We start from the raw sequence: 25,293 nt of genomic DNA, 5'->3' as shown, positions 1-25,293 counted from the left end.
ACTATCTATTCATAATATGATTTCATGATCCTGTTAACTAAAGTAAATTGAACAAAAGTTTATAATAATAACAGTAAAAATTACAGCACACTAAAAAGGAGTACTAAAGGTACTAGAAATATACTATATAAAGAACATTATAAAAAATTATTTGATTTTTTCCAATCACTAGCAAGGCAAGTATTTACTGTTTTTTATAATTGTTAGTCAGTGGTGGAGCTTACTTCAGCCAAGGGGGCCATGGTCCCCCCAAAATATTTTATAAAAAATTTAGTAGTACTTTTTCAAAAGATAAAAAATAGTTCAATTGACTTAAATACTTTACTATGACTTACAGTATCTAATAAGTTCAATAAACAACACCCTCTCTATCTTCAAGTTCAAATATAAAAGTATTAGATATTTCTTATTTATTTAATTTAATATTATTTTATATTTTACTATTTATTTAATTTAATTTTCTATATGATAAAAAGTAATAGAATATTCAATAAGTATTAATATTATTCTATTTGTAAAAATTCATAAAAAAAATTCAATAAGTATTATAAATTTTAAAATTTGACCTTCTAACTTCTTCTTTACATATTTTACAGGATATATATTCAAATTTTTATATAAATTAATAACGAAAAATTATAGAATTGATACATTTTTTAAGAGGAAGGCTAATATTTAAGAAGGAGAACATATAACTTTTACAATATCAACACCTGTGGATAGTTCTTCTACTTTAATGAATCATGAAGAAAGTGAGATATAACCTTTAAAAGTTAAAAAATTACATCTTATGACTTTAACTTTAACTTTTTGGAACGACATCTTCAAAAACGGTTTTAAATTTGGCAATATCACCCAAACCAGAGAGACGAGCTTAGACGAGCTTATCTTAAATGGAATCCATATAAAAAATATTTTGACAATTATTTTCTATCTGGCCCCTCCAAAATTTTGTTTCAAAGTTCCGCCACTGTTGTTAGTGCTAACCTCATTTACATTATGTAAATTTTTAATTAAAAATATACTTTACCAATTTTTATGTATAATTTTTATTTTACAATATACCTATTCATTTCATTATAAAATTAATTAATAAGATCTATTCTAATATCTAAACTTAATGTGATCAGATAATGTTCTTGATTAGTTTTGCCGGTGTCCTGCTAGTCTGTCCATGAATGTCTTCAAGCTTCTCGTCGGGATGAGTTATACATCCGCAAGGAGAGAACAAGGGGGTGGGTACCTGCAAAATACACTCTGACGCTCAATAATTACAGAGGTCAATAATTACAAAACCTCGGGTGAGTTATTGGTTCATTGTCAATGTAAGCACTGCTCATTCCTTAATATAGCAAACAAAATCCTATTTTTCATTACTCTATGCTATTTTTGAAGACTGCAATCAGACTTCATTCGTATACACAATCCACATTTATCCACAAATATTTTTTTATTTGACAAAAAAAATTTAACTTTTAACCCATTCACCACTAATAGTCCTAGCCTGTTAGTCCAGCACTCCAAAAAAGATTACATCTCAGTCTAGTAAGATTTAATTTACGTAGCCTATTATTCCATTCTATCAAAAAAATTAGACCTTTTCTCTCCAATAATTAATCTACGTTAGTGAGATTATTACCGTTCACTAATCCAACCAACACTGGAAAAAACAGCACATAATTACTGGTTGGGTTAGTGAACGGTAATAATTTAACTTACGTAGATTAATTATTAGAGAGAAATGGTCTAATTTTTTGGGTAGAATAGAGTAATACGCTACGTAAATTAAATGTTACTAAACTAAGATGTAATTTTTTTGGGAGTTTGGAATAACAGGCCAGGACTATTAGTAGTGAATGAGTTAAAAATAAAGTTTTTTCACAAGTGAAACAGAATTTGTGGATAAACGTGAATTATGTATATTACGGAACAGAAAACAGGATTCGTTTGTTATATTAAGAAATGAGCAATGCTACATTAATAATGAACCAATTGAGTAGAATTTTTTAATTATTGACCTCTGTTATAATAACGAAATGAGTTTTTTTATTATGATATTCATACTAGAAAATAATTTCAACTATACTTAATGTGAAAATTGAAGTTAATTTTAAAAGAAGGAAAATCGACAAATAAATATATCTACATTTTCACTTACATAAAGAAAAGAATACGACTTTTATTATAGTAAGATAATTGGTATTGAAGTTACATGTAGATGCAAGAAAAAATATGAAGGTAATTACAAATGACTCTATGCCAAACCTAAAAAAAATTATATCATTAAAATCGAAGTAGTTAAATTCTCTTATTGTGAAGTACCAAAAAGAAGTCTCTTAAATTAGTGCATGATATGTAAAAATAAATTTAATATTAACTTTCATCAAATTACTGTGGAGAGATGATATTTTTATGTGTGTGCTTGTATTAGGTTATATAAATTCGCATAAAATTGATTTTACAAAAATGATTTTGATGAAAAATTTATGTTAAAATAATTTATGTTTGGTAATTTTTATGTGAAAATAGATTATAGTAAAAAAAATTATTTGAATTACGACCCTGAAAATCACTTTTACATAAAAAATTATTATAACAGACCTCAACTTAAATTAATTTTGTATATTATCTGATCATATTAGATTTAGATATTTGAATAGTTTTTATTAATTATTTTTATAATGAAATTAATATTTATATTCTAAAATAAAATTAATACATAAAAAATGGTAAAATATATTTTTAATTATAATTAACATAATTTAAATTTCAATTATAAAGAAAAATTAAATATTTACCTTCGTTGTCATTGGAATAAATCAAATAATTTTTTACGATGTCTTTTTTATAGTATATTTTTAATACTCTTAATATTCTTTTTTACTATGTTATAATTTTTTTCTATTATTATTATTTACAATTAACTTTTTATTCCATCTACTTTATTTAGTAGGATCATTAAATTATTTTATAAAAAATTAATAAAAAAATTATACGTTCGTCTTAGAAGAAGAACAAATTTAATAATTTAATGAGTGTGAATAAATAATTTCTACTAGGGGTGTAATCGGTTCGGTTTGGTTCGGTTTTGGACCGAAAACAAACCGAACCGACCTGATCGGTTGAATGTTAATATCAACCATTCGGTTGGCTACTTTTTGGACAACCGAACCGAACCGAACCGAACCAACAGCGGTTTGGTTCGGTCGGTTTTTTCGGTTTTTTTATACCTAATAAATAGAATTTAAAATATCATAAAATAAAGTTTAAAACCTTCAATAAACCAGAATAACAAGAGTATATCACATCCAAATTCAGTACAAATTCAACTTAATTAAATATAAAACAAAGGCAATTAAAAATGTCTAGCAAAACAACAAAAATAAACACTCTTTAAACCACAACAGTCACTTTAAAACAAATAAAAACCAAACAGCCAATCAACCACCATGCTTAATCTGAATCCACACTAGACTCATCCTCATCTTCACCGGTTGGTGCAATTTCTACAAAAATAAAACAAGAAAATCAATATAGATTATAAATATAATATAGATTATAGATTATAAACATAAACCATGAAAGGAACTACAAATTTTTAACATCCTTTTCAACAATTCCAAGTAGCAATATGAAATAATATGCAATTTCACTTTTAAAACCATGACAGATAAAAAACAACTTTCAAAACCATAATGGAGTACAAAATTAGATGATAGATAATTTTAAAAGATGTGAAAAGAAATAAATTTAAATCTTTTAAGTTTATTTATCTTGTATCGAGTACATATTAAAATTATAAATTATAAATTTTTAATTTTTTTATTAAATAAAAAATTTAAAATTTTCAATTAATAATAAATTTATCATGTGCTTTAAATTATGTACTCTTCAAAAATTTATTTACATTACATGTTTATATACAACGAAGATTAGTTTCAAATACTTGTTCCTAATAAAATTTCGAATCCTAGCGAGGTCTTTTTAGAACAACCAGCTTTGAAAGTTTTAGAGAAATCATAAGGAACTATATTCCCATCTTTAATGATCAAATAACAGCCAAATAACTTCAGCGTAAACAAGCTCTTTGATTATTAACATAAATATTTTTACATTTTAATCAATGTAAGGATGTTGAAAAGACCAAAGGAACCAGTAACACTTCACCCAATTTAATTTGTGTTCAAAGTGTTTCAACAATCATATATAAAAGGGCTTCAAAGTTACTACTTTTCTGTTCATATATTTGATAGAGTACACAATATTTTTGCAATATAGAAATGGATTCTACTATCTTTATTCAACCACATAGTCATGCAAAAAGTAAATTCTTTATCGCCAACTACAAAAAGTAAAAACAGATACCAAGATCAGATTGCATAATAACAAAGAATTTTCTTGGAATTGAAGTTCATAGAACAGATTCTATGCAGTTTGTCCCAAACAAAATATATAATAGACCTTCTATCAAAATTGGGAATGAGTGAAGCTAGTCCAATGCCTATCTCAATGATTTCATCCCTAAAATTACTATCAACTGCCACTTTTAGCCAGTTCATGCATAGTCCACTAAAACTGAATTCTAAAGCTTGACAGCTGGTGAAGTAGAGATCACATGGGTTTAGAATCTACTTCAAAAATTAAACATCAAACTTCATATTACCTCACAAGCAATGTATTCAATGAATGTCTTTATTTTTCATCCAGGAAAAAAATTAAAATAAAAAAATAAAGCGATGCATTATCTGATTATCCTGTGAGTTCTTGATGCAGCCAATACAAACAGAATTTCTAGCTACATAATTTCTAAAAAACATAACCACAAAGGCACAAACAGAATTTCTCAAAATCATAACTACAAACAGAATTTGTAAAAACAATTGTTCAGTTTAAATCAAGCACAATATCACTAAACAGAATCTCTAACAATAATTGTTCAGAATTTCTAACCTCTGAAGAAGACATTGTGGAGTTGCTTTCTGCAGGAGATGGCTTGGTGACAGGAGTGCTGCTCGGCGCTCGATTTGAACTGCGACGGCCACTGGAGTCTTGCTTGGCGACTGGACTGCTGCTCGGTGACAGGACTGCTTCTCGGTGAATGGATTGCTCCTCGACGATGGCGACCCAGCGAGGCAGCGACGGCAACCCAGCGACGGCGACCCTGCGAGGCAACCCTGCGACGGCGATGACTGAAGACAAGAAGAGAGGAAGAGAAGCTAGGGTTCTCCTTCAGGGTCTCCTTCTCTCGAGCATGGTGGAATCGAAGGTGGAACTGTGGAAGTGTGGAACCGTGGAAGAGAAGAACAGAGGAAGAAAGCTAGGGCTTCAGATTCATTCGCGTAAAAGAGAGGAAGAAGGCTACGGTTGTGTGTAAAGTTGCCCTTTTATACCTAGGTTAAAGGGTAACTTAGTAAAAACACACTATTGAACCTTCATTTTTCGGTTCGGTCCGGTTCGGTTCGGTTTCTGCCGAGTCAACCGAAAACCGAACCGAACCGATCGGTTTGCTTCGAAAAAAACAAAAAAAAAACCGATTTTTTCGGTTTTCTAATCGGTTGTTGTAAAATTCGGCTCGGTTCTGCGGTAATTTTCGGTCTGGTTCGGTAATTTACACCCCTAATTTCTACCATGCATTAACTTTTTTTTTCTTCCGGCACATACTAAACTTTTATCACAATTTTTTTTTTGTTCTTCCAAAGCATTTCTTATGAATAATTTGGGTAATATGTAGATGTTTTTACTAAAGTATCATAAGACTTATACTAAAAACAAAAACAAACAAAATAATCTACCCAAGCCCGTTAATCCCATTACAAACAAAATCACTCTATAAGCCCAAAAGCCCAAAAAAAAGTTAACCATCATAATAAAATAGCAGACTATTTCATTAGCACGCTAATCACATATAATTTAAGGACAACTTTTCGAGGCCACTCTGTAACTGTCAGCAGAGATGATGCAACGCCATCTTATCACACTTAAGTCTCTGCACACGTGTTTGAATGTCATTTATTCCATGTAAAATTCACACATATGGATATTATATACATCCACACCACAGACTCTCCCTTATTTTAATTACCATTTAAATTATCTGCTATATTCATTCCTCACTCTCAACCCCAAAATACACTTTTTCATAACCAACAATAAGGACATACATCCCTGCAATTCCTTGAGAAGACGGCCCGAGGTTTAAATACTCGGTTATCAATTTATTTAGGGGTTTGTTACTTGTGACAACCAAAACGTTTGTACAAAGGGATTTCTGTTGGTTCAGAATCTATACTTACAACGCAACTTTATAAAATTCTTTACTAGCAAAAATCCTAACGTCAAAATGGCGCCTTTGCGGGAGAATTGCAAACGTGTGCCTTATTATTGGTTATTGTAAATATTTTTTATAGAGAAAAAAATATTTTTTTTACTTGTTTATTTGTTTTCTCTCTTCCCTCTTTTTTCTGATAGCTATTATGAATTCTCACCCCTCTCGCTTTGAGTTTGGTTCTAATTTTGTTTTAAGGAATGTAAGCTATAACAGGACTATGCATCAAGGTCTAAGCAATCAAAGATGGATAGAGCCACGGGGATCTGATAAACCCTTTAGGCAACAACATCCTCCTAGATATCACGGACAAAGACCATTTTACAATGCATGCCCAACTGATAGATTTGGTGGACCGCCTTGTAGCTACCAACAAGCCCCACCCTGTGCTCAGAGACCATCCTTTCAACACAACCTCAATCCACCATACTCACAAGCTTCTTTTCACCATTCACTACCACATGATCCTTATCCACCCCAACGCCAATCCAATTACTCCCAAGAACCACCACTCCCCATACACCATGCCCATGTCCATCAAAGCCAGAATCACAAGTTCGCCTGGAAGAATTAGTAAACCGATTTAATGCAACCCTTCATCAACTGGAGCAAGCAATAAATCAATTATCTTTCAGACGTTCGGACACTCAACAGACTCCCATGGCTTCATGTAGAGAATCTAATGAAGAATGTATTGTGAAGAAGACAAAAGAGACTCCAGTGGACAGCATAGAGCATAACTTCATACTGGAACAAGTAGAAAACGCTGTCATTGTAGAAGAAGAAGAGTTGGTTGAAGATTTAGGAGATGCTGAACCTCCATGGGAATACAGAGTCATGGAAGACCCCGTCAAGGATGTTACAACTGACGCTAAAAAGGATGTTGCACAACCTCCAATGTGGATATCTTATGTAGAACTGGATGGAGTAACTCAAGACGCATGTTTCTTTGATGATGATAGTCACCAGTCAAGTCCTCCTAGTGATGAACTTGCAGCCGCGAGTGAATTCTCTGAGACAGAAGAATCTTCCCCAAGTGAATACGAAGATGATGTAGAGGTCGACTTTTCTCAACCTCCTATTTATGACTCAAGTGATGAGGAAAATATGGAAGACTTTGACCAGGACATGGCTGGAATGGAAAAGGTTTGCAAGGAAGTGGAGGAATTCACTGAAGACCACAAAGGAGTAGAGCTTGCAGAACCACTAAAAACATTGATCCCAAGGCCACTACCAACCAACACAGACTTCAAGTGGGTAAAATCCTTGACTCTTATCTTTATTTTTCCATTTGAATACGGTTTACTTGAAACAGATGGCCAGCTTAGAGTTCTCTGCAGCTTTAAGAGTAAAAGGGAAATGGCTCGCACTCAGAGCTGGTATACAAGGTTCAATAAGGTTCCACGCTTCAACTCGAAGTGCACGGATTGGTATCATGTTCAATCGAATGGATCTCGGAAAACGTTTGGTCATCTTGGTGAGAATCTAATTTCCAAACCGCCCGGATGGAAAAGTATAGATCAAAACGAAAGCGGATTTGGAACCAAAGTTTGGGATCCTGAAATATATTATGATATTCATCACCCCGGGAGCCTGAAAATCTATTTGAAGCTGCTCAGAAGCTTCACATGCCTAGTTTGGGACCCCGGAGGCTATTGGCATTCCAAGCATTGGTGGAGATTTCTGGACGAATTCAAGCATAAGCCACCATAGCAGGAAGCTCATCTAATGTCCAACTTAAGGACTTTAACTAAAAGTGCTAGGTGGGAGACAACCCACCATGGTATGATCGTTTCTGTTTCCATTTTATTTCATTTTTGTTTATTTTATACTGTTTATTTCTATTGAACCTGGATGCTATTCATAACATTTGCATTTAGCACTGCATACTGCATAATTACATACCTGCATAAAAAAAAGCCACGCGACGCGACCACATCAGCGACGCGTCTGCGTCGGAAGGAGAGGGGAGAAAATAAAAACGAACAGAGAGTCACGCTGGAGCATGGCTGGAGGCGTGCCAGTGGCACAAATCGTCCCACACGACTGCGTCGCTGACGCGTCCGCGTCACATGGGAATAATGGCCTCCCACGCGACCGCGTGCCCCACGCGGCCGCGTCCCCAGATTTTCGACGGAAAAAGGGTGCACAACAAATTATTGTGCGAGAGTGGTGCTGGATTGATGCTGGACGCACAATCCCTATCACGCGACCGCGTCGCCGACGAGTCCGCGTCATTCCTTTCTGAAGCCCACTCACACAATTGCATGCCCCACGCGATCGCGTCACCCCAAATTTGGCAAAAATAAAAATTCGAACAGAGAGTTGTGCGAGCGCGAGGCTGCCCTCGCGCCAGCAGCATAACCTTAGTCACGCGTCCGCGTGACCGACGCGACCGCGTCGACTGAATTAAAGCGCAATCACGCGAACGCGTGCCCCACGCGGACGCGTCGCTTGCGCCGCACAGCTCAATCCTAATTTGCCAAATATCTTATCTTTTCTTCCCCAATCCTAATTTTCCCTCCCTCCTCTCTTACTCACTTTTTTCCTTCTCATTCTTCTTATCTTTCATTTTATTTATTTGCATATTTCATTCATTGCATTTTAAATTAGTGCATATTTTTCTTTTCTTTTCTAAATTTTTTATTTTTCCTTTGGTGTTGATTTTCTTATTTAACTGTTGCATCTTTTCTGGTATAATTTTTAGTGACTTGTTTTACAATGTTAGGTGATGCTATTTTTCTGTCAATGTCAATCTTTTATGATACCTATATTCCTTTTGCATTGACATGAACTTACATTGTCTTTCATTACCCACTCTCTTCCCCATTGTTGTACATTTTGTACCATTGGCATGCCATGGCTTCTATTGTTTTCTCACATACATGTTGAAGCTTCCATGTAAATGAGACCCTTATCATTTGGCATTAACCCATCCATACTTCATTTATTTTCTTATCCTTATTTCTGGGTTACTTTTCTTCCCTTTTTCGTTCAGGATGGCCACCCAGAGGGAAACCGGAAGACGTTTACATGGGGAGACAAGCCAAGTCCATCTGCACAATCTTTGGAGAGAAGCATCAGTTGGAACAACCTCCGCCCACCTGTACATCTCAGCATGCACCGAGGACGGTGCAACCTTAAGTGTGGGGAGATCGATACCGATCTCTATAAGTTAGTTAGTCCTTTCTCAACACCAATTTTTGTTTTTCATTGTTGTATTTCCATGTTTGTTTCTTTTTATGCATATTTTACCACTTGGTTAAAGTAATATTTTCTTTTTCAAGAAATTTTTATAATATTTTACTAATTTGAATAAAACTTTTTGAAAAACTTGTTTGAAGAAATCTAATTTTGGAACATAGTTTAGAGCTCGAACACACAAAACCAGTGAGATTTTGAGCCTATTTGATTGGTTGCATTTTATCAACCAATATTTTATTTTTGGTGTGTATTTTTCTCTCTAAAATTGTGATCTTTGTCTTGCTTAATTCTATATTTCCATTGTTTGATGTATGCATGCACTGATATGATTGAGGCCCTTGTTTTACTAAGCTTACATACCCATATGGCCTTACCCTTTCATTATCCATTGCAAACCAATTTGAGCCTAATATACCCATTTGTTCTTTACTCTAGCTCATTACTAACTTTAAGCGAAAAACAATAATGACCTTAATCTGAATCCTTGGTTAGCTTAGACTAGTAAAAGTGCTCATGATTTAAGTTAGGGGAAGTTGGGTTTGAAAATATTTGGTTTGAATAATTGGGTGTTGTATATTTTACTGAAAATGTGCAAAATAATGGTTGAGCACATATTATTGCATTCAATTCTTTAATCATATGCATTGAAAAAAAAAAGTGAAAAAAAAAGAAAAAGAAAAAGAGCAATTAATAAAAGGGGACAAAATGCCCCAAAATAAATAGTGAAATCAATGCATATGAGCTGTACTTAAAACTTGGAATGCATAAATATGTAGTAAACACAGTTAATGGGAAGTTAGATTTTGTATTTTAATTAAATGAATTGTCTTAAGTTAGGTGGAAAGTTTATGTTAATTAAGGATTCAGATTTTAGTCCACTTGGCCAAATACAATCCTACCTTGACCCTAATCCCATTACAACCTTTAAAAGGCCTCTTGATTTGTGTATTGGTACATTAAATTTTTGTTGATTGTTAGATGAAGAGCAAGCTATAGAAAGCATGATTAGTAGAGAATTGAGAGAATTGACCCTAGACACTTGAGAGTTAGAATGATATACACCACCAAGTAAGGGTTCAATGCTTAATTCTATGTTCCTTGCTTTCATGAGCTATCTTCTTACAAGTTTACTTGTCTTTTATTGTATAATTTGAATTAGCGAAATCTGATTTATGTTTGTCTTGAAGAACTTATTTATTTTTAACCAAGTAAGTAGAAGCATTGCACATCTAGTTGCATTCATATAGATAGGATTGTATTTCATATTTTCTATCATTTCTCTTCATCTTTATAGCTTCTCTTGAGCTTAGCATGAGGACATGCTAATGTTTAAGTGTGGGGAGGTTGATAAACCACTATTTCATGGTTTATCTTGTGCTCAATTGAGTGGATTTTATCAACTCTTTACCCACTTATTCATACTATTTGCATGGTTTTACATTTGCCTTCCTAATTATGTGCTTTGATTGAAAACATGCTTCTTTGGCCTTAAGTTCCCTATGTTTAATCCTCTCTTATTACCATTAGATGCTTTGATATGTGTATTAAGTGATTTCAGGGATTACAGGGCAGGAATGGTTTAGAGGATGGAAAGGAAGCATGCAAAAGTGGAAGGAATACAAGAAGTTGAAGGAACTGCAAAGCTATCCAGCCTGACCTCTTCGCACTCAAACGGTTATAACTTTTGCTACAGAGGTCCAAATGACGCGGTTTTAGTTGCTTTGGAAAGCTAACGTCCGGGGCTTCGATTTGATATATAATATGCCATAGTTGCCCTGACGCTAGGTGATGCGACCGCGTGATCCATGCGGCCGCGTCGCAGTGACGAAAAACCAGCGTGGCAGATTTCTTCTCCAGTGATTTCTGGGCTGTTTTCGACCCAGTTTTCGGCCCAGAAAACTCATATTAGAGGCTATAAAGTAGAGGGATTGCATCCATTCATAATCATGCTCTCATAATTCACAATTTAGGTTTTAGATGTAGTTTTTAGAGAGACAGGCTCTCTCCTCTCTCTTAGGATTAGAATTAGGATTCCTCTTAAAGGACTTAAGAATATTTTCATCTTCTTCAATTACAGGTTCAATGTTCTTTTATTTATTTTCCACTTTTATTTATCACTTTAGTTGATTATCTGATGTTGCCAATTTGACTTATGGATTTCTATGTTCAATCTAACTTCCTATTTGATATAATTTGAGGTATTTCAGACTTATGATTGTTTTCTCTAATTTATGTTATTGATGCTTGTGCTCTATCCAAATTATTTTCATTCAAGTAGATTTTATTCCCTTTTGGTCTTGGTTAAGGAATCAGTAACTCAGGAGTTATCTTAGCTCAACATAATTGATAACTGTTATCTTTGCTAATTGAACTGACTTCAATAATCCCAACCTTTTCTTAGGAAATAAATAGGATTCGAAGGTCAAACTAATTAGTCCCTTGACTTTCCTTTACTTTAGCAAAGGTTAACTAAGTGGAATTAAGATTTAACTTTCATTATTATTGATAAGAATAACTAAGTCTGGACTTCCAATTTCTCATACCTTGCCAAAGGGTTTGCTTTACAGTATTTATTTATTTTAATTGCCATTTAAATTATCTGCCATATTCATTCCTCACTCTCAACCCCAAAATACACTTTTTCATAACCAAAAATAAGAACATACCTCCCTGCAATTCCTTGAGAAAACGACCCGAGGTTTAAATACTCGGTTATCAATTTATTTAGGGGTTTGTTACTTGTGACAACCAAAACGTTTGTACGAAGGGATTTCTGTTGGTTCAGAATCTATACTTACAACGCAACTTTATAAAATTCTTTACTAGCAAAAATTCTAACGTCAAAGAACCACCCAAACTTTGGGTGGGGAAACCAGCAAAACCAGACCCAAGATCATAGGCCCCAAAACTTCAACTATTACAACAATTCCACTTACCAGCACTCCAATCAAAGACCATACCAATCCCCTCACAACAACTCTTACCAGCCTCCATATCAAGGACCAAATAGCCATCCTCAACCTCCAAATTCCAACATACCGCCACCATCTGAGGATAGACTATCCCGAATTGAGGCCCTGCTTGGAAAACTTTGCAAGGAGTTTCAAGACAACAAAACATTCAAAGAGGAAGTAAGGTCTAATATGAAGAATCAGGGAGATATCATCAAGAAGCTTGAATCTCAAGTAGGATACCTTTCTCAACAAATTCTCAAGTAAAAATTAGATTTCACGTATAACTACCGGCAAGTATATCGGGTCGTATCAAGTAATAAAACTCACTAAGAGTGAGGTCGATCCCACGAGGATTGGTGGATTAAGTAATTTTTAGTTGAATGGTGATCTAGTTAGGTAGACAATTTATGTGATTTCTTGACATATTCAACATGAAAGTAAAGTGCAGTAATAAAAATGAAAAGGAATTTAAATAGATGAAATTAAAGAGGAATGAAAAAAATGACTGGAAACGTAAGAGCTGAAACTTAAAGTGTAAGGAAATAAGAACTGAATTGTAAATGACTGAAGCTTAAATTGCAAGTAATTAAAGAATAAATGTAAATGGCAGAAATGGTAAAGTGTAGGAATGTGAAATAGGGAATTGGGTACTGGGTAATAAGAAATTCAAAAGAATAGAACTAAAGATTGATGATAGGTGAGATCACTAAGGATCAGAGATGTTGATTTCTCAAGAATTAATGGTGATTAATTCCTTCACAATCATGAAAGATAGATCCATGTCAGATTGTAAGTAATTGGGTCCCAATCTCTTGGTGACTCAATTTCTCTCAACACAATCAATTGCCACTCTCGTGATCTAATTGGTCATGAGAAGAGATGAAGTTCAATAACTAATTCTCAATGCCACACAACTCTCAAGATCTCAATTCAGAGTGGTTACATCTCACATACCAACCCAGAATGTATTAATCAAGAGAATTATAAGAGGATAAACTCTAAACTGATTTCTGTGACTCCTTTCTCAAGTTCATCACATAATTCAAATAGATTCAATTCCTCTCTCGATAGTAATTGAATCTATGAAGAACAAGAGTTCCCTCTTAGAATAATCCACTTGAATTGAGAGGAAAAGAAGAGTTAATAATTCATTGAAACCAACAGAGCTCCTCCCCCTAGTCAAAGTGGGGTTTAGTGATTCATAGCTCTAAGTTCAAATTGAAAATTGGATTCAGCATCAAAAAGGAAAAGAGATTCAAACTCTAACAGAATTGAAGCTAAAAAGTAGAGCAGAGTCTCAGCAGAAAGTAAAATGTAAGAAGTACAAAAGAGATCTAAAAGAAAAAGAGACTCAAAAGAAGATCTAGAAGAAGTCCTTTTTGATTCAATATTCCCCCTTTTATACTGGTTTAGTGGCTTCTTCAATTGTACTTGAAAATTGCTTTAATTGGGCCTTTTTGTTTTTACTTAGACCGATCCAACTCCAGGAGAACGTAGCATGCTTTATGAGAGCGGAGCATTTGCACACCCACGCGTACGCGTTTCCTACGCTTGCGTGTCGATGACATCTCAGTACTTATCACGCGTATGCATCCTATATGCATACGCGTCTTTGCAGCGCTCTCCAAGAGAGCATAGCACTCACGCCACGAATGCCCTTCCACGCGTACGCGTGAAAATCTCACTTCCACGCCGGTGCTCCATCCACGCGTTTGCATGTCTCTTCCTAGATATCAAATCCATGCGTACGCGTCGATGGCTAAATTTGAAATCCAACTTTCAAAATTATTGCAGGCACTCTTGGTTGAAGAACGCTACTCCTACCCACGCGTACGCATGGCCTTCCAAAAATCACCACTTCTATGTGCACGCCCTATCCATGCGTTCGCGTGTTCCTTCAAAAGTGCAACTTTCACGTGTACGCGTCACTCACGCGTACGCGTCGATAGTAAAACTTCCTTGGGTGAAGAACGTAGTGCTCTTTGAAGGAGAGCGTAACATTAAGAACCATGCTGCAGGAGAATATAGCGTTCTTCAAGCAAGCGTAGCGCTGAGTTATTGAGCCCTTTTCCCCTGTCTTGGTCATAAAACAAAATAGCAACATATCAAAGCTCTGCCTCTTAAGCTATTGCATGAAATTGAGCATAAAATCACTTAGTCCTTGACATATTAGTGCATAATGAGAACTTCATTCAAGTGCTTGTTTATTTTGAATAAAATGCATGAAATTAAACTAAAACTAAACTAACTAGCTAATCTAACAATAATGCGAATGCATCACAACACCAAACTTAAAACCTTGCTTGTCTTCAAGCAAGAAAATAATTATGCACAAAGGTTTCTTTTAATTGGAATGGGTTGAAGAAAGTTTTTTAATGCCTTTGTGAGTGAAGTGATCAAGTGATAGTGTGGTGAACTCTGAATGATATGCTCATGCAAGGATTCTAGTGATTGTTAGTCCCTACATTTTGGAAGTATTAGATCTTAGGACTTTCATTCAGATGATATCATGGAAATCTCTCTATAGATAATCACCTTGAGGTAGCTTTTATTTTCTAGCATTTTTTTTCTTTTTCTGTATCTTGGCCTCAACTCTAGGTGTCATGTCTCAAAGTGGCTTTTTAAGATAAACTTTCAATCAATACTCCCAAACCAGTTGGTCTAAGGTATTAGGTGTTGAAGCACCCCTTAGGATTTACTTGCTCAAGCCTCTCTCTTTGATACAAATCCACCACATGCATTTAATTAGGACATTCTTCCTAGTAATTGATGCTTAGAGCCTTGGACCTTTTTCTTTGTTTTTCTATTTCTTTTTGTTTTTTTTTGCTGCTTCTTGAATCAATGGATGTTTGGGACTTTCCACAATACTTTTCTAAACTTTATTTCCTGCCTATGAGCTCCCATGCAAGTTTTCACAAACATGCAACCTCAATACACAATCATACAATCAGAACCACCACTTCTCTTAATCTTTTGCTTGCCTCAGCATTTTTAAAATTCTTTAACCCTTCTTTTCAAAGAAATGTTCTCTGTTTGCAATTTTTTAAGATATTGTGTGCAAGCAATTTTTTTCAAGAGTATGGTGCTGTGATATATCAAGCATCATGGTTATTGAACTATAAAGAACTATGCTAAACACACATTTTAAGTAGATGAGTATCACACAAGTAACACAACCAATCAGCAAAATACAAAACATAAAAAGCTTAATTGAACATAGAAGAACATGAAAACTTGGAAGGCATATCATTTTTCAGATATGCATCCTCCTTATTTACTAAGATTATGAAAGGAGGTTCACCACCTCTAATTTTTATGGTCCTTCCATTTGCTTGACTCTCCTTTCTTCCCTTTGTTCTTTGACTCCTGCTTTTTCTTCCTCCTTGCTTCTTCTTGTTTTTCAATTCGTTCTACTTCATCCCAGACTCCAGCATCCATCATGTGTTGTTTCATTCTCTCCTGATTTCTTTTTGCTTTGGCTGTTTGTGACTCTCCTAATTCAGGACATTGTGAAAATGGTCTAATCTCCTTATTTAACACTGGCATGTTGGTAGTCAGGTAGTTAAGCTTGGCTTATGTATCTATCTCATATTCCACTCTATCCAAGTGCCTGGCCTATCCAGCTGTGTGATATATATTTTTTCAGCACAAAATTTTTTGGAGATATCCTTCAAGCTGATCCTGTCGTTCAGATATTTTATTGAAAGACTCTTGGAACTGGTTGGCTTGTACCCTGTGCTGATCTAGTAGTCTTACTTGAAAGTCTCTTTGTTGATCCATTGTTTTTAGCTAGAAATTCTCTTATCGCTCCATCATTTTCAGCTGGAAATTCTCTTGTTGCTCCATCATCTTCATGTATTGCTCTTGTTGTTGCTCCTGAGTCCTCATATATTGCTGAGATAATTCTTCAATGGCACCCTGGATTTGGCTTAGATCAATTGTGCTAAAAGCTTGTCCCTCTTCCATTTGTGTTCTCCTCTTTTTTCTTTGAGGTCTCCTTTCACTCTGAGTGTCAGTGGTTCCTTCCATCCTCTGCTTGGTAATTGCCCTGCCTTTCTTCACCCAGTCTGTGTCTGCATCCTCAAAAAGCACCCTTACCCTATTGCACAGACGCAATATGGTGCTTGGGTGGCCAAGTCTTATTGATTTGCTGCTGTCTTCAGCTAATTCTTGAATGTTGTTTGCTATGAGCTGTGGGACATTTATTTCTCCCTCTTTGAGTATGCAGTGTGTCATGATCGCTCTCTTTACTGTAACTTCTGAAGTATTTCCAGTGGGAAGTATTGATCTTCACACTATTTCATACCAACCCTTGCCCTCAGGTGAGAGATCAATCCTCTTTAAGTGGCTTGTATCTCCATTTAAATTTCTCTCCCAGTCTTTGCCTTCCAGACATATACCATTTACTAACTCATCAGGGTCATTCTCGCCCTTCATTCTTTCATCAAAACTGAGCTTTCTGAAAGGTATTGCTCTTATTTGTTGAACCCTCATGATTGTTGCTAGGCTGAAGTCTACATCTACTCCCCTCACATAACTCTTGTAGGGGGGAATGGTTTTGCTTTGCCTTACTACATTTGCATAGAACTCCCGTATCATAGTTACAGTTATGTCTGTGAGAGGTTCTCACAAGAGTTCCCATCTTCTCTTTTCAATTACTTTCCTTATTATGGGTATTCACCTTCCTTCAATTTGAATCCAATCTCTAGAATGAATTCTTTCTCCTCCATCCACCCATGATATTGTAACTCATGAAATTGAGATTTAAATATCTTTTTATCATAGTTAGGTGGTTCAGCTTCAGCCGGTTGCTTCCCTTTTCTTCTTTTAGAACTTGGTGAGGCCATTGAATAGAGAAGGAGGAGGCCGAATCCACAACACCAAACTTAGAGTGGTACTTGTCCTCAACCACAAGAAGAGTTATGAGCAAAAGTGAGAAGAAAAGGGCTAGAAAAATGAGGTGTATGAACATTGTTGGCAGTGGTGAAGTGGGATTAAGAAGAAAATCTTGGACAAAGCAAAGCTTAGAAAGAAAAGAGGTGGAATGGGCACGGTGTCATATTCTTGGTTTGGAAGAAAAGTGATTTAGATTGTATGAGGAGATTGTATGAATAAGGTGTAGCCATCTGCAAGCTCAGTCTTTTCTAGTTGCTCCCACAGTCTTCTCCAAAATCTTCTTCAGCTTTCTATTTGCAAGCTCAGCTTGGCCATTTGTCTGCGGGTGATAAGGTGTAGCCACCTTATGAGACACTCTATATCTATGAAGAAGGGTGTTCAGATGTTTGTTGCAGAAATGGCTCCCACCATCACTTATGAGCCCCTTTGGTACTCCAAACCTGGTGAAGATGTTCCTTTTGAGAAATTGCAAGACCACATTGGCATCACATGTAGCGGTAGTGATGCGCCACTATTTCGTGGCACATCTTGTGCTTAATTGAGTGGATTTTATCCACCATTCTCACACTTATTCATACAATTCGCATGTTTTACGTTTTCTTTCCTAATTTTGTGCTATGATTGAAAACATGCTTCTTTGGCATTATATTTGCTAATATTAATCCTCTCTTATTACCATTCGATGTCGTGATATGTGCGTTAAGTGTTTCAGGCTTTACAGGGCAGGAATGGCTTAGAGAATGGAGAGGAAAGCTTGCAAAAATGGACGGAACACAAGAAACTAAGGGGATAACCATCGAGCATCGACGCGCACACATGGTTCACGCGTGCGCATGACATGAAGAAATTTGCATCGACACGTGTGCATGCCTGATGCGTACGCATAGATTGGAGTCTTGCAAGATGACGCGTGCGCGTGCTTGACGCGAACGCGTGAAACGCCAAAACGACCAGCGACACGAACGCGTGACTGATGCGTATGCGTGACATGCGCGATCTGTAGAATTAACAAAAATCACTGGGGGCAATTTCTGGGCTATTTTTGACCCAGTTTTCGGCCCAGAAAACACAGATTAGAGGCTACAAAGTGGGGGAATGCATCCATTCAATAATACAACTTTCATTCACACAATTTTAGGTTTTAGATGTAGTTCTCTAGATAGAAAGACTCTCTCCTCTCTCTTAGGTTTTAGGATTAGGATTTCTATTAGTTTTAGGCTATTTCCTCTCAATTCTAGGTTCAATGTTCTTTTAATTTAGTTTCTCTTTTATTTGTTTATGAACTCCATGTTAGATTTGATTTCTTTATTTAATGCAATTTAAGGTATTTCATATTTATGATTTTAATTTAGCTTTTTACATTCTTAGCTTGTGTTGAGTAATTGGAGACACTTGAGTTATCAAACTCCTTGTTGATTGAAAATTGGAATTTTTTGCTGATTGATTTGAATTCCCCTAACTCTAATAATTTCTTAGGAATTGACTAGGACCTGAGGAATCAAATTGATTTATCCACTTAACATACCTTCATAGTTATAGGTTGACCAAGTGGGAGAAAAAGCCAATTCTCATCACAATTGATAAGGATAACTAGGATAGGACATCCAGTTCTTATACCTTGCCAAGAGTTTTTCTAGTTATTAATTTATTTTCTTGCCATCTAAATTCCTTGTTCAAACCTTTCAAAAAACCCAAAAGATACTTTTCCATAACCAATAATAAACACACCTCCCTGCAATTCCTTGAGAGATGACCCGAGGTTTAAATACTTTGGTTATTACTTTTATTAGGTTTTGTTACTTGTGACAAACAATCTTTTGTACGAAAGGATTCTTGTTAGTTTAGAAGCTATATTTACAACGTAATTATTTTTGTGAAATTTTTTACCGGCAAAAGTCCTCTTGTTAGGTAGTTATAGCCTCTACCCATTTGGAAACATATTCTACAGCCACCAATATGTATTTAAATGTGTAGGATGGAGGGAAGGGACCCATGAAGTTAATTCCCAATATGTCAAATAGTTCCACCTCCAAAATGTATTTCTGAGGCATTTCATTCTTTCTTGTCAAGCCCCCTATCCTTTGGCATTTGTTGCATTGACATACAAACTCTCTGGCATCCTTGAAGATAGATGGCCAATAGAATCCACTTTGAAGGACTTTTGCAGCTGTCCTCTCAGCCCCAAAGTGTCCACCATAGCTTGAATTGTGATAGTGCCATAGAACATTTCTCATTTCCTCTTCTGGTACACACCTCCTGAACATTCCATCCGGGCACCTTTTGAACAGAAATGGCTCATCCCACAAGAAAAATTTGGCTTCAGTGAGCAGCTTCTTCACTTGCTGCCTAGTGAAATCTTGTGGAATACTTCTTCCTGCCTTGTAGTTTGCCATATCTGCAAACCAAGGAGCTTGTTGCACTTGGAAAAGATGCTCATCTGGAAATTTCTCATTCACAGATTATGGTGCATATTGATTGATCTCTTATGGTAATCTTGACAAATGGTCTGCAACTTGATTCTCACTTCCTTTCCTGTCCCTCACTTCAATATCAAACTCTTGTAATAATAGCACCCACCTGATAAGCCTTGGCTTGGCATCCTACTTAGACATAAGATACTTGAGGGCAGCATGGTCAGTATACACTACAACTTTTGAACCAATCAAGTATTGTCTAAATTTATCAAATGCATATACAATTGGCATGAGTTCTTTTTATGTGGTGGTGTAATTTTTTTGTGCTTCATTTAACACTTTGCTTGCATAATAAATGACATGATGCAACTTATCCTTTTTTTGTCCTAATACAACACCAATGGCAAAATTACTTGCATTACACATAAGTTCAAAAGGTAATTCCCAATTTGGGGGTGTGATGATTGGTGCTGTAGTGAGTTTACTTTTTAAAGTTTCAAAAGCATGCTTACAGCTATCATAAAAAACAAAAGGATTGTCAACCACCAACAAGTTGCTTAGTGGTTTAGCTATTTTTGAAAAGTCTTTGATGAATCTCCTATAAAAACCAGCATGCCCCAAGAAACTTCTCACTGCTTTCACATTAACTGGCACAGGAAGCTTTTCTATGTTCTCTATCTTAGCATTGTCAACTTCTATACCCTTGTTTGAAACCTTATGCCCAAGAACAATTCCCTCAGGTACCATGAAATGGCATTTTTCCCAATTTAACACTAAATTAGTTTCTTGGCATCTTTTCAAAACAAGGGTTAGATGATGCAGGCAAGTATCAAAAGAGTTACCAAAGACAAAAAATTCATCCATGAAAACTTCTAAAATTTTTTCTACCATGTTAGAAAATATGGAGAGCATACACCTTTGAAAGGTTACAGGGGCATTGCAAAGCCCAAAGGGCATCCTTCTGTAGGCGAAGACTCCAAATGGGCAGGTGAAGAAAGTCTTTTCTTGGTCCTTGGGATCCACCACTATTTGATTGTATCCAGGGTATCCATCCAAGAAGCAATAGTAAGCATGGCTAGCCAATCTTTCAAGCATTTGGTCAATGAAGGGGAGAGGGAAGTGGTCTTTTCTTGTGGCATCATTCAGCCTTCTATAATCAATACACATCCTCCACCCTATCACTGTCCTTGTGGAAATGAGTTCATTCTTCTCATTAAAGATGACAGTCATGCCACTTTTCTTTGGCACCACTTGAACTGGGCTCACCCAAGAGCTATCAGAAATTGGATAAATGATTCCAGCATTCCATAATTTCATTACCTCCTTCTAAACTACTTCCTTCATGGTTGGGTTAAGCCTCCTTTGAGGTTGCACCACTAGTCTTGAGCCTTTTGCTAGCAAGATCTTGTGCATGCAAATAGCAGGGCTTATGCCCTTGATGTCATCAATTGTCTACCCTAAACATGTCTTGTGGGTTTTCAACACCTTAATCAGTTTGGCTTCATCTTGTGTGCTTAAGGATGAATTAATGATCACTGGAAAGTTATCCCCTCCACCAAGGAATGCATATTTGAGATGAGGAGGGGGAGAGGTTTCAACTCTTGCTTTGGTGCCCCTACTTTCTTAACTTTTTTTGAATTTTCCAATGGTTATGTCTCTTTTGAGTCTTCATCTTGTATGTCTTGAACTTCCTCCTGATCTTCATATTGGTTTGCTTCAAGTGCTTCTTTAACTAGAGTATCCACCATGTCAATTCTCATGCAATTATCTTTCTCAGTAGGGTATTACATTGCCTTGAAAATATTGATAACCATTTGCTCCTCATACACCCTGAGAACTAACTCTCCTTTCTTAACATCAATGATTGCTCTATCAGTGGCCAGAAAAGGTCTTCCAAGGATGATTGAGTTATTCCCTTCCTCATCCATGTCCAAGATCACAAAATCAACTGGAATATAAAATTTCTAACTTTCACTAATAGGTTCTTCACTATTCCATTTGGTATCTTGAGAGATCTGTCAGCAAGTTGTAATGACATCCTTGTAGGCTTAACCTCTTCTATCATCAATTTCTTCATCATGGCAAGAGGCATTAGATTTATGCTTGCTCCCAGGTCACAGAGTGCTTTATCAATAGCCATGTTTCCAATGGTGCATGGTATAAGAAAGCTTCCTGGATCCTTGAGTTTTGGTGGAAGTCCCTTTTGAATGATTGCACTACACTCTTGGGTAAGGACCACAGTTTTTTTCTCCTGCTAGCTTCTCTTCTTGGTAATCAATTCTTTAAGAAACTTTGCATATAATGGCATCTGCTCTAAAGCTTCATCCAATGGAATGTTCATTTCAAGTTTTCTAAATATTTCTAAAAATTTAGGGAATTGTTGGTCCCTCATTTCTTTGTGTAGCCTCTGTGGGTAAGGGAGTTTGGGTACATGGGGCTTCACTCCTCCTTTCTTTTCCTCTGGTTGTGGCTTCATGACTTCCTTGCCTTTCTTAGAGGTTTGTGCCTCTTTATCATTATTGTGGTCCATTTTGTCCTCTTCTATTGGATCTGTTGAATCCCCATTGATGTCCTTTGTGTCTTCTTCAACTATTTTGCCACTTCTCAACTGCAAAGCTTTACATTCCTCCCTTAGGTTGGGGATTGTATCACTTGGAAAGGAATTAGTTGACCGTTTAGCTTGTCTGGCCAATTGTCCCACTTGTCTTTCAAGATTCCTCATCGTGGCCTCTTGTCGCTCTTGTCCTTTGATTAGGCTCTCTTGTCCTTTGGCTAAACTTTGTGTGGTCTGAGCAAGTGATTGTGTGGTTTGGGTAAGGGCTTGCAAGGTCACTTCAAGATTTGAGATACTGGTTTCATGATGGTCAATGGGTGGAGGTATGTTGGGGTATGATTGTTGTTGCTGGAAGTTGTTTGGGACATATGAGGTGGGTATTTTGTAAGTTGAATGATGGTGTGGAGAAGTTATTCTGATGAGCTTGTGAATTATTGTGGGCTTGTTGATATGTGTTTTGTGGTTTCTTGTATTGGTTAGTGTTATTGGATGAGTGATTTTGGTTGTTTGTGCTGCAGGAGTGGTTTGAATTGTGGTTTCTCTGCCATTGATTTTGATTATCACCCCACCTCAAGTTAGGATGATTCCTCCATGATGAATTGTATGAATCATCATGAAAGTCATTTTGAGAAGAACCTGTGGTGTTATACATGTACTGAACTTGCTCTGGTTGCTGCTCAATGTTCCCTTCTTCACTTTGGCCCCACTCATTTGAAAGTTGACTTGCTGTGTTCACTGCAGCTAATTGAAGTCCATCTATTCTCTTGGCTATCATTTTTATTTGTTGTTGAATTTGTTTGTGCATTAGTTTGTTCTGTGCGAATATAGTGTCTACACCCTCAAGCTTTAATACACCCTTCTTTGAAGTTGGGTTGCGTTGCCTTTGAGAAAATAGAAGTACTGATTATTAGCAACAATGTCTCTGGGATTCTGAGCTTCTTCGGCTGTCTTCATCAACTGGAGAGACCCTCCTACAGAGTAATCTAAAGCCTTTTGTGCTTCTAGAGTCAGGCCTTCATAGAAATTCTGAAGTATTACCCACTCATTAAACATATCAGGTTGGCATCTCCTTATCAATGTTTTGTATCTTTCCCATGCCTCATAGAGTGACTCTCCATCCATTTGTGTGAAAGTCTGCACCTCTGTTTTTAACTTGATGATTTTCTGAGGTGCGTAAAACTTAGCTAGGAATTTGCTCATCAAATCTTCCTAATTATTGATGCTCTCTTTGGGAAAGGTCTCTAGCCATTGAGATGCCTTATCACTCAAAGAGAATGGAAACAGCAGTAGCTTGTATATGTCTGGATGCACACCATTTGTCTTCACAGTTTCACATATCTTCAAAAAGACAGACAAATGTTGATTTGGGTCTTCAAGAGGACCCCCCTCCAAAAGATCAATTGTTCTGCACTAAAGTGATGAATTGAGGTTTTAACTCAAAATTATTGGCATGGACATTTGGAGTGAGTAGCCACAGTTCCTTGGGTTAGGAATGGTATATGAGGCCAATACTCTTCTAGTAGGTGGTCTGTTGTTGTTAGCAACCTCCTCAGCTGGGTTATGCATATTATCCTCCAACAAACCAAGTAGAAACTGTACACTCTACTGACAGAGTGTTGTTAGATAGTTAGATGACACAAAGTGTTGAACATTTAATGTGCTTTAAACAAAAGGAAAGAAAAGTGCCTAATCTAGACTACCATTCTCTTAATCATTGTTAATCATTACCAATCCTCGGCAACGGCGCCAAAAACTTGATACGTAAAAATTAGATTTCACGTATAACTACCGGCAAGTATACCAGGTCGCATCAAGTAATAAAACTCATTGAGAGTGAGGTCGATCCCATGAGGATTGGTGGATTAAGCAATTTGTAGTTGAATGGTGATCTAGTTAGGCAGACAATTTATGTGATTTCTTGACATATTCAACATGAAAGTAAAGTGCAATAATATAAATAAAAAGGAATTTAAATGACTGAAATTAAAGAGGAATGAAATAAATGACTGGAAACGTAAGAGCTGAAACTTAAAGTATAAGGAAATAAGAATTGAATTGTAAATGACTGAAACTTAAATTGCAAGTAATTAAAGAATCAATGTAAATGGCATAAATGGTAAAGTGCAGGAATGTGAAATAGGGAATTGGTACTGGGTAATAAGAAATTCAAAAGAACAGAAGTAAAGATTGATGATAGGTGAGATCACTAGGGATCAGAGATGTTGATTTCTCAAGAATTAATGGTGATCAATTCCTTCTCAATCATGTAAGATAGATCCATGGCTGATTGTAAGTAATTGGGTCCCAATCTCTTGGTGACTCAATTTTCTCAACACAATCAATTGCCACTCTCGTGATCTAATTGGTCGTGAGAGGAGATGAAGTTCAATAACTAATCCTCAATGCAACACAACTCTCAGGATCTCAATTCAGGGTGGTTACTTCTCACATACCAATCCAGAATGTATCAATCAAGAGAATTATGAGAGGATAAACTCTAAACTAACTTCTGTGACTCCTTTCTCAAGTTCATCACATAATTCAAATAGATTTAATCCCTCTCTCGATAGTAATTGAATCTGTAAAGAACAAGAGCTCCCTCTTAGAATAATCCACTTGAATTGAGAGGAAAAGAAGAGTTAATAATTCATTGAAACCAACAGAGCTCCTCCCCCTAGTGAAAGTTGGTTTAGTGATTCATAACTCTAAGCTCAAATAGAATACTCAAATTGAAAATTGGATTCAGCATCGAAAAGGAAAAGAGATTCAAACTATAATAGAATTAAAACTAAAAAGTGGAGTAGAGTCTCAGCAGAAAGTAAAATGTAAGAAGTACAAAAGAGATCTAAAAGAAAAAGAGACTCAAAAGAAGATCTAGAAGAAGTCCCTTTTGATTCAAATGTTCCCCCCTTTTATACTGGTTTGGTGGCTTCTTCAATTGTACTT

At 36.0% G+C, this 25,293-nt stretch overlaps 1 protein-coding gene across 1 annotated transcript; it reads left to right on the top strand.

The window, feature by feature from the left end:
* The first annotated feature begins 7,162 nt into the window (after positions 1–7,162).
* On the top strand, positions 7,163–12,747 carry LOC130981034 (uncharacterized). Its single transcript, XM_057904673.1, has 2 exons — positions 7,163–7,361; positions 12,356–12,747. The coding sequence occupies exons 1-2, from the start codon at positions 7,163–7,165 to the stop codon at positions 12,745–12,747; spliced, it is 591 nt and encodes a 196-aa protein (XP_057760656.1).
* Positions 12,748–25,293: the final 12,546 nt, after the last annotated feature.

The sequence above is a fragment of the Arachis stenosperma genome, chromosome 5 (genome assembly GCF_014773155.1).
Source record: "Arachis stenosperma cultivar V10309 chromosome 5, arast.V10309.gnm1.PFL2, whole genome shotgun sequence".
In the NCBI taxonomy this organism is placed as follows: domain Eukaryota; kingdom Viridiplantae; phylum Streptophyta; class Magnoliopsida; order Fabales; family Fabaceae; genus Arachis; species Arachis stenosperma.
Note: the sequence above shows the minus strand (reverse complement) of the source record. Positions and strands in the feature narration are given on the sequence as shown.

What these genes read in the sequence shown, in the direction of transcription:
- LOC130981034 (XM_057904673.1), top strand. Translation starts at nt 7,163, where the DNA reads ATGGAAGACCCCGTCAAGGATGTTACAACTGACGCTAAAAAGGATGTT. An exon ending in GACAGAAGAATCTTCCCCAA is followed by an intron (nt 7,362 to 12,355) that starts GTGAATACGAAG and finishes ATTCTTTACTAG; the next exon opens with CAAAAATTCTAACGTCAAAG.